The sequence below is a fragment of the Echinops telfairi genome, unplaced genomic scaffold (assembly GCF_000313985.2).
Source record: "Echinops telfairi isolate 266 unplaced genomic scaffold, ASM31398v2 ScPeMD7_7473;HRSCAF=8511, whole genome shotgun sequence".
Classification (NCBI taxonomy): domain Eukaryota; kingdom Metazoa; phylum Chordata; class Mammalia; order Afrosoricida; family Tenrecidae; genus Echinops; species Echinops telfairi.
Window position 1 is genome coordinate 14,565,490 of NW_022111377.1, and position 10,847 is coordinate 14,576,336.

Consider the following 10,847-nt stretch of genomic DNA (forward strand, 5'->3'; position numbering starts at 1 on the left):
GCTGTCCTTCACGATGAACATGTGGCCTTCGTGTTGGAAACATTATGGAAATTCTATACCAGACACATATTCCATGTGCCCACATTAAATAGATACAGCTCAAAAGAGTATGAAATATTTACTTTGAAAATCATGCTTTCGATTTCACAGTCTAGAAATAAGAGTCGAATGTGGCATTACAAGTAAAAATACAAGCAAACTTGCTCTCAATATTTAAGAAAGACCTCAGCTTTCTGGAATGTTCTTAGATTCGAATATCCTTTTCTGACTAGAGAGAAGCAGTAGCCGGGGGGTCTCTGCTGTGATGTCTAGACCATTCCGTGAAGATTCATTTTGGCAAGTTTCTTCTGTCCACAATCTTGACCCAGCACGTCAACTACGCTGCACTGTATCTGATTTAGAAGTCTTCAGGTCACACACAAATGTGTGCACGGGTCTCTTGCCTTAACCTTGACAATCACGTCCCCCTCATAGTAACACTTTTAAAACAAGAAAAGCACATCAGGACTAGATAAAAAATATAAGCTTACCCAGACTCTTCCACAAAGACTTCTTTCCTTGTAAAATAAATATTACTGTGTACAGTGGAATGAAATACCGCCCAGGCCTGTATTCTCCTGAAGTCATTTTTATGTTTGATGTCATCATTGTAGCCACTGTGACGATCCATCTTGTTGAAGATCTTTGTATTTTTGCCACCATCATAGCCGTTAATGTTGATGTTTCATAGAAATACTTAATGTTTTCTCTCTGATAATGTCAAATCAAATCGCCCAAAATTTAAAGTACAGCACTCTAAAACATTATATGCCAAACTTTCAAAGCATATTTTAAATTATGCTAAAATCTTGATTTAAAAATTTTTAAAAATCAAAATGAAATAAACCAAAACTTTAGAGCAGTGGCTCAATTCCTGGAAACGGGCTTTGGCGTGACCTTGATGGCCCAAAGCAAAAACAACAGTCATAGTCCACTGGCTCTGTGACCACAGAAAAGTCCCATTTCTCTCCTCTTCTAGTGAGCGACTCTCGAGCGAAGTGGCTCCTCGCAGCGGAGCTCAGAATTTGATCCTGGGCTTCCTACTGGTGAAGGCAAAAAAAAGAAATGCAGCATATTAGCTATGAAGTAAGCCAGAGAATAAAACATACATGCCTCTCATATTGAATCCTCTAAATGAAAGTTCCTAAAAATCTTGGAAAATGTGATCTGCAAGCTTCTCATGGCTAGTCAGATGATATTATTTAAACCAGAAGCCCATAGTGAGCAACAGAGAAACTTTATGAATAACCATTCAGGTGGTTATAAAGATATTTGAAATAAACAATTAAAATATAATTTAAAAATGAATACGTGAATGCACAGAGAAATGCTATTTCTACAACTGGACGTACCCACAAAAATAAAACAAAATAGAGGCAAATGTCTAAAGGAGCATTTACATTTGTGATAGTGATTTTGTGATTTTGAAACTTTATAAAAGTTAGTTGCATTAAAGGAGATTTTTAACTTCCATAGCTGGATCTTACCCAACACCCAATTACTCTACACTGTTCTCAGCAGGCCTGTAGGGGTTCTCAGTCATTAACTGCTGCTGCGGTGATATTTTTAAATTTAGGGATGTAAAAGAGCCGAACAGAGACTTCAAAGATCGGCTCAAGCAGACAAAATATGAAAATGAAATGTGCAAATATTTGGAGTCGGAGAAAAGGAAAGGAAATTACACAGAAGGCATTTCTCAAGCTGATGGAACAAAAGAAAACTTCAAGTCTTTGTAATCTTTAAGGATATGGACAAAATATTAACCACCTTCAAAGCCTCAAACGAAGGTAGAAGGAAGTCACAGTTACTAAGCCAGAAATATTTGGTTACCTTTCATTCCTCCATATTGGGAGGTATCATATGTATAATCAAGAGTCAGTGGTATTGAAGGAAGAAATAAAAAATAAAAAAACCAACTCCAGAAATTGACATAATAGCAATGGAGGTGTTTCAACAACTAGAATAAATATTGGAAGCCCTCACTCACCCATGCCAAGACTTTGGAAGACTGCTGCCGCCTGGTCAGCTGACTGGAGAGACCCACGTTTGTGCCCATTCCAAAGATAGGTTATCCTACAGGATGTGGAAAATTGTTTAGCAATATCTTTAATATCACGTGCAAGTAGTATTTTATTGAAGGCAATTAATTATTGTAGCAGTGCACCAAGAGACAACTGTAAAAAAATTCAAGTCTCGAACAGTTATTGGGCCCAATCTGATTTTCAACATTTTCTATTTTTTTGGATTTTGTTTGTTCATATTGGGGTTTATTTCAGATGTGTTGAGTCATTGGGATCACCCTCTTGAATTTGTGTTGTATGCCTTTCTGGTTTGCGGTGTATGAAACTCAGGATTGATGAACATATAGGAACAGTAAGTAGAAAAGGGCTACTAGGGGGATATGGTGGTGAGGGGGTGGGGTAAAAGGGAGCCAATGTCAAGAAGTCCAGGAAGGAAAAGAATGTTTGGAACCTGATTGAGGTGGCAGTTGTACCGTAGTGCTGGATGTAATTGAACTATATAGAATGATATGATACATATAATAAATCCAATTTTTTTAAAATTCAAGTCAAATTCAGAAGATGATGTGGAACTCCACTTAAAATAGAGACTAGCAAAAAAAGAAATGTTTGTTTTCATCTTATTAACTATTCCAATGCATTCAAGTGGATGGATCATAAAAATATTGTGGATACTATTGTCAAGAAAATATTATGGCTACTATTGTCAAGGATACTATTGTCAAAAATACTGTGGATACTATTGTCAAGAATGCATTCAATTGGATGGATCATAAAAATACTGTGGATACTATTGTCAAGAAAATATTATGGATACTATTGTCAAGGATACTATTGTCAAAAATACTATGGGTACTGTTGTGAAGAAGTGGAATTGCATGACACTTAATTGTGCCCATGGGAAACCTATACCTAGAGGCGATCGTTCGAACAGAACAAGAGGAGGCGGCATGGTTTAAATCAAGGACGGTGGGCTTCAGTGTTGATTCCTTTCACCGTGCCTAGTCAGTCTGTGTGCTGGCAAATACCCCAAGAGGCTGGTCTCTATGAAGAAGAATGGGGCATGGATTGGAGGCAGGCTCAGTCATCCCTTCGAGGGACGGATGGCACAACTGGCTCGCTGAAAGGGAAGCGGACAAGAGGCATGCGTGTGTAACATCAAGGACTCAGCCTTAACCCTATAATGCCTGAATTTTTAATTTCAGGAAAAAGAATCTTTGTTTTTATCCTTTCCTTTCATAGCTATCAATATATATTAATGTATACATTTTAATTAAATGTTACGAAAATGTCACGCTCGGCGTTATTGGGCTAAGGATGGCTTACAGCTCAATGAAAAGGAAAGAAACATCTTCACAACTGAACTAATAGACAGCATCCAAATAAACAGAGAAGAGTGACAGTTTCAAGGATGTACATGATTTTGCTCGGATCCACCATCAATGCTCATGGGAGCTGGAGTCAAGAAATCAAACATCATGCTTCAGAAAAATCTGCTGCACAAGCCCTTTTTAAAGTGTTAAACATCGAAGATGTGAATCTGAGGACTAGTATGTGCCAGACCCGGACCATGGTATTTTCAGTCCCGTCATATGAATACGAAGGCTGGGCCGTGAATAAGGAAGCTTATAGACGAATCAATGCATTTGAATTATGGAGTTGGGATTAGTGGTTACCCATCGGGCTGCTAACTGCAAGGTAAGCAGTTCAAACCAGCAGCTGCTCCCCTGGAGAAAGAGGGAGTTTCTCCACCTTGCAGTCTCAAAACTCACAAGGGCAGTTCTTGCTTGCCCCATAGGGTAGCTTTAAGTCGGCATCGACTCAATGGCAGCGAGTTTGGTTTTTGTTGTTGTTTTCGTTAGCCAAAGAAATAAACAAATTTGCTTAGGATGAAGTACTTCTAAGAAGCTGGAATGATTCTTAGAATGGAGAATAGGTAGATTTTGTCTCATTCCTTTGGGCATGAGAGGCGGAGGGATCCGTTCCGGGCAAAGAAGCTCCTGTGGGGTGAAAGGAGAGGGTCGATGCAATGGGCATCGTGGCTACAATACATAGACTCAGACACGGCAAGGATTGTGAAGGTGGCATTGACCTTGGTAATGTTTCCATCTGTTGCCCATAGGGTCAGTATGAGTAGGAAGCAACTTGAGGGCACCTCACAGCAGAAATGTAGACAGCAGTGCAATAGGCAACATTTTACATCCCCATCACTCAGAACTACCCCGAGAGAACGATGGGAATGGTTTTCCATGTGACGGGGGAAGCAGAGCCAAACTGCTATGAATGAGCAAAATTGAGCCCATTGTGTACCTTAGCAAAAGGTCTTTTACACCTTTCACTTTTATCATGTTAATTTTTGCACTACTAGTGGCAAGTAGTGAGAGCATGGTGTCAGATGAGTTAGGACTTGTAGTGGCTGTTCTCATAGAATTGCTAATTATTTATATTTTCATGTGATAAGTGAATACTATCAAAAATATAACCATATTTGGATCTATTCCCATCTTCTTAGTTCCTGGGGGTGTGGGGAGTAAAACTCCACCTTGAAATTTGTGTGGAAAATTCTTTGCCGAGGAAAAGACATAGCAGTCAGTGATTCCAAGATCTGAAAACTGTTCTGGGGAATGGAGAGTCGTTTCTTGCCACATCAGTGTAGAAACACAGAAGGATAAGTACATGTATGTTATGTACTTGGTGTACATGTCAAGGGACATGATGGTCTGAATCCTTGATGATCATTGTATTTGTACTTCTAGAATTTCCTGCTGCTTCTTAAGGAGTTGTTTTAGAGAATTGATTTTGTATTGATTTGAAATTATATGCCTTCTTTGAATTTATTGCCCTCTTTACTCTTGAAGTCAAGCAAGACTTGTTCAACTGGTACACGGAGAATAGACAACAGAGAAATAACTACAGGGAGCTACTTAGCAAAAAACACTTTCAGGGTAAAATTCTATCATCTTCATAAAAGATAAAATCGATAGAGCTTTCCACATATGCATGGTACATTATCAGTGCACCGGGTGAGCATACAAGGGGGAAAAAGTAGATTTACACTTCGGGAAAAATAGTGACCCTTCATGTTGTGGCACAGTGGGTTTATTAACTTCAAGGTGGACAGTTTGGCACAGAATGCAGCATTATGAGCATTAAGAGCATGATTATGAAAATCATGGACTAATGGGGACTATGCAAAAGTGATCGTGTTATCAAAGCAACATCTTTCATGACACCTGAGCCGCAGGAAATTGTAAGTGTTCAGTCATTTTCTTAAGAAGATTCCGACTCACGCAGGGCTCCAAGTTGGTCAATCCCCATGGGTGCAGACAGCCTCCTATTGCTCTCTGTAGAGTTCCTGGGAGGTTTGAACCGCTGACCTTGCAGCAAGCAGTCCCACAGTGCCTAATCCAGAGCATCACCAGCGTGCTTTGCTTTTGGATTTAAACACTAAAAAAGGCCTATTCTGGTTGCTTTTTAAAGCTTGCTTGCTTGATTTCATTACCTCTCAAGAAAATAGAAATATCTACAGTTCCCTTAAGGAGCCAGTCTGCCCGTGGTTGCCTACTCATCATGGCAGATCATTTCCTTTGGATGTATGCATTTCTTTGGGTTATGCACTTAATTGTGTCTCTGTGAGGTTGATAGATGAAATTAGTTAGCAGACCCTGAGCTGACTTTCCATATCAGCAACTAGAAACCTTGCAGACAGGAAACCAGTATAGGATTAACCATTTGTCATCAAGATTCTGCAAAGTAATAATCCCAGGATGTATATATGAAAGTTGGTTAGAATAGTAACCTAGGAAGTATTGAAAGTGAATCTGAAGTCTTCCATAGTAAATGCATTCCCATTATTCAACTGCACATGGCTTCAGCAATCTGAGAAATACCTCAAATTTTCCCCTGACTGCTTAGCTTCATTTCAGCTTTCGAAAAAGATATTTACATATTTTCTGTATTTTAGTGTTAAATGCATGCATGTGTGGTTTCCAACATCTTTTAAACTGAAATTGTAATGGAAGAAACAGCAAATAAACAACAAGAACATGAATAATTTGTAGAAAGTTAGTTAGGTTACTGTTAAAATAGGTTAGAGGTAGGTTAGTGTTAAAATAACAAGGCATTAATAAAGGCAACTAAAATGTTTGAATTGTTTATTTTACCATTTACTCGATTTTATTTTATGATCTCTTGAAAATAATAATCCCTTCTACACAGTTAAAATAGCACTTTTTTTTAGATAACTGATTGACCAATCTACAAGACACTTCCAATTCATGTAAGGATTTATTTGTTCCCAAATCGCTTTTGTTCATTAAACAAGAAAGTTTTCTTTTCTTTTCTTGCATGCAATGTTATTTTCAAAATCTGGCCATAATAATGTTGGAAGAATTTTAATTAAAATATTATCTTGCCTTCTTTTCTTAACATTCGTTTCTGTTTTTCATCGTTACAGGTTTCATATACACTGGAGAAGTGGTACATCGAATGCTGACAGCCACGCAGTACATTGCTCCCTTAATGGCAAATTTTGATCCCAGTGTGTCCAGAAATTCAACAGTCAGATATTTTGATAATGGTATGTCCAGATTAACCTTTTTTTCCTCTCCGTATCTCTTCTTCTCCTTTCCCCTTTTTTTTCATCTTCACACCCTCCCTTTATCTCTACTCCCCTCCCTCCCCTCAGCACCTCTTTCCTTCTTTACGTAAGGACTGTCTGCTTCCTTAAAGTTTTCCAATCTCAAAACCCCCTGATAGCAGTCCGTCTCTGTCCTACAGGGTTACTCTGAGTCAGAATGAGCGCAATGGCATTGTAGCTTTTTGAGGACACTTGTAAAGGAGCGGTGATGCTCCTGACGGCTATCAGCTCAGTGGTTGAAACCCACTGGCCAATCCCTTGGAGAAAGAGGGGCAGTCTGCTTCCATAAAGATTGCAGCCTGGAAACTCTCATAAAAATGTGATGGATGGCAACAGGTTTGGGATTTCAGGATGCTTTTAAATGTCAAGTTAATATTATTTGTAAACTGGATTTTTTATTTTTTATTTCTATAGAATGGATTTGCAAATCACTAATACAAATCCCCTAAGAATGTTTTAGAAATATTTTCCCAGGCTTTAAACCACAGAATAGTGCCGACAAAGATGTCTCAAGTATACTGACAGTGGTCTATCTCTGTTAATTCTTTGGGGGATATATAAGATACTCAGAAGAAGCCTAGATTGTGTCTCTGACCACTCCCTTCACCTGCCTGTCCCACCTGCCCGTCCCAACACACAAACCCACTGCCACAGAGTTAACTGTGGCTCATAGTGACCTTACAGGACCCAGTAGATCTGCTCCTTAAGGGTTTCCTCGGATATAAATCCTTTTAGGAGCAGATTCCTCTTTTTCCTGAGAAGCAGCCAATGTGTTTGAACCATTGACCTTGTGTTTTCAGCCCAATGGGTAACCCCCTGCACCACCAGGCTTTGACTATGTTCCTAGCTTCTACTAAAATCCAAGTAGGCCACTCTTACAGGCACACTCGATGCTTTCTTGTCTACACTGTATTGAAATGCTGAAAGCTAGAGATAGAAAAGAAACTAAGTAGAGTTTGATTTGGAGAAAGTAAAGGTCATAATCTTGGTACTTTTCACAGTACAAAATTAGCATTTAGTTGTCTGAATTACAAATTAATCGCTTAAAATAATAGAAGCATTTGATGGGAATGCAGCTGTTTCTTGTCTTAATTCTGATAAATACTCCAGGAGGCACTTTGCTAGTGAGTGGTACAGACTTGATGGTGGCAGCAGCCTTGGGGGAGTGTCATTTTGCTGAAAGCAATCTTCTCACCAGTGTGATGAAGGCATTTTATAGGAGAATCTGACAAAGAAAGAAGAAAATTGAATGTAGTTTAATATACCTGGGGAAGTAAATTTTGTGTACCTTGGGAACCAACATGGGATCCAATGTTTGTTGTTGGAAATTGCTCTGGAGTGTGTTAGGACTCATGGAGAGCCACGAGTGTAGAGTGTAACTGCACTGGAGAGTTTGCAAGCCCAGCCTTTCGGATGCACATGTATCTCCAGGGCTGGGTTTAGGTGCCTCTGGCAGGCCTGGAACTATTAACCTTCAGCTAGCAGCTGAGCACTAATGCCTGTGCCACCCAGGGGCTCCACATCGTACCCCTGTTAGCCACATCATACCCCTTGCCCCTTTATTTTTAGAATTTGTGATGATCTACCACCCCACTTTAAAATATACATTTATATATATGAGGTACTTAGGCCCCAGGTTGTTCAAGTCGATTATAAATTAAATGTGGCAGGACGATAACTGGGACCTTATCAGAAGCTTGTCCCCTGACCTCCCGTATTGAATCACATTAGGATGCACAGTAAGCAACCAGTAAATGACTTTATAAAAATGGATTATGTTCTAAACTCTATCACTTACTAGGTGATGTTTGGAGCATTTCTGGGTGCAGGATTGTGACAAACAAATGCTTATGTTAGCAACATCAAAATCTTAAATATATACTCAATAAATCTCCCCAGCCACAATATATTATCTCACAGCACAATGTACCTAATTAGCATCTAGTATTTCAATTTTACTTTTATCTTAATGATTTTTTTTAAATTAATATGTATTAACCAGTAGTTCTCAACCTTTCTAATGCCACGACCCTTTCATACAATTCCTCATGTGGTGGTGACGCCCCAACCATAACATTATTTTCATTTCTACTTCATCACTGTCATTTTGCTACTGTGATGAATCGGGCGACCCCCTTGAAAGGGCCATTCGACCCCCAAAGGGGTCGCAACCCACAGGTTGAGAACCTCTGCTCTAGACAGTCTCCAGATTCTTTGAAAGAAAAAAAGCAAACCAAACCCAGGGTCGTCCAGTCAGATTTGACTCAGAGAGACCCTGTAGGACCGAGCAGACCTGCCCCTGCGGGTTTCTGAGGCGGTCACTCTGGAGGAGAGCCGAAAGCCTCCTTTCTCCCACGGAAGAGCTGCAGGTCACAGCCAGGCACAAGTCACCCTGGAGACCACCAGGGCTCCTTCACAGCGAGAGGACTGTGATAGACGTCAGAAATCATCATCTTCAATCCCTGGTACCTGGAAGACTCTGGGTAATTAATCAATCATTAAATAAAATATTTAAGAAGAATATTTAATGTTGAGAATGACCCTAAGAATTAATACTCAAATCAACATAGGTAACTGTTTGTAATATCTTCTGTGCAGTAACTACATACTATGGAGAATGAGTTCCGAGAATATAATAGTGGAAGTTGAGTAATTCTGTTTTAGTAAATGAATGAAGCACCTTTGGACCTCGTAAGACGCTTCACAAAGTCCTCTTTATGCATCACAACTTGATGGAATATTTTTAACTTTAATTGAATGGGATCGTTGACAAAATTCTTAAAGGTGGAGATTTCAGCCTTTCATGAAAGTTTCTCTAGACTGGAGAGGCAAAAGCAGGTTGAAAATTTTCTTCTAAGATGTTTTCTTGAGAAGAATCCACCAACCCCGTTGCCATCCACGAGGCATTGACGTAGGTGCACTCTATGAGGCCGAGAAAGGCTGCCCGGAGGGTTTCCAAGGCTGGAATTGTCAGGGAGGCAGATTGCCCGACCTTTGGCCAGCAGAGGGGCTGCTGGGTTCACACCCCAGACTGCCTCGCACTTAATTACTGTGCCCCTAGGCTTCCATAAGTTGCAAATAATAAATGAAGATGAAGTGATCAGTTGTATAATCTGATATAGAATTTTTTAAAATCCAATCGGTGACCCTCAGTAGTACAGACCTCTATGCATTTTCGGACATAACAAATTGGCATGCATTGCTAATCAGGTCATTTAGTTGTGGCCTAATGAGCAAGCTGCAAACGTGGAGGAAATCAACTCAGGTCTAACGATCAGGTGGGCTGGCGCGCCAACTGAGGCAGTCTCGGATGTGTGCCTTTCTAATAGCCGTGTATCTGGCAGGAGGAGCTATGCCGCTAGGTTTTTGTGCCTTTCCCCCTCCTCCTGGCTCTCAGTCAGGAATCAGGATGGACCCCAGGAAGCCAGGTCTGTGGAGATTCACTTCTTCACCCCAGGGATTTTCTTGACAGCTTATACCTGTATGGCAGAGTTTTCCAGGTATTAAGAGCTACCTGGAGAGTAATATTTTGGGTAAAGGGGCTGATTGGAGAACTAAAATAATTAAATATAACCCCCCTCCCCAAACTGCTCCCACTAATTTTCAAATCCTAAAGTTTGAGGGTTCAACATGTTTAAAATAAAAATTAAACTTGAAATTTTAAAAAAATATTTGTTCAGAGATGCAGGGCAGCTCTACTCTGTCCCATAGGATCCCTGTGTGTTGGAATCAACTTGATGGCAGTGAGATACAATCTGGGTTCTCCTCCTTCTCCTCCTTCTCCAGGCCCTCTCCTCTCCTCTCCTCTCCCCTCCCATCCCCTCCCCTCTCCTCAAAATAATAGAAGCATTTGATGGGAATGCAGCTGTTTCTTGTCTTAATTCTGATAAATACTCCAGGAGGCACTTTGCTAGTGAGTGGTACAGACTTGATGGTGGCAGCAGCCTTGGGGGAGTGTCATTTTGCTGAAAGCAATCTTCTCACCAGTGTGATGAAGGCATTTTATAGGAGAATCTGACAAAGAAAGAAGAAAATTGAATGTAGTTTAATATACCTGGGGAAGTAAATTTTGTGTACCTTGGGAACCAACATGGGATCCAATGTTTGTTGTTGGAAATTGCTCTGGAGTGTGTTAGGGCTCATGGAGA

At 40.1% G+C, this 10,847-nt stretch overlaps 1 protein-coding gene across 1 annotated transcript in view; it reads left to right on the forward strand.

Moving 5' to 3' along the window:
* PLXDC2 (plexin domain containing 2) overlaps nt 1-10,847 on the forward strand; it is a 446,078-nt gene that overhangs the window by 352,704 nt on the left and 82,527 nt on the right. The window contains exon 5 of the mRNA XM_013008120.2: nt 6,517-6,639. Within this exon, the coding sequence (XP_012863574.2) occupies nt 6,517-6,639 (123 nt within the window). The remainder of the gene's footprint in view (nt 1-6,516; nt 6,640-10,847) is intronic.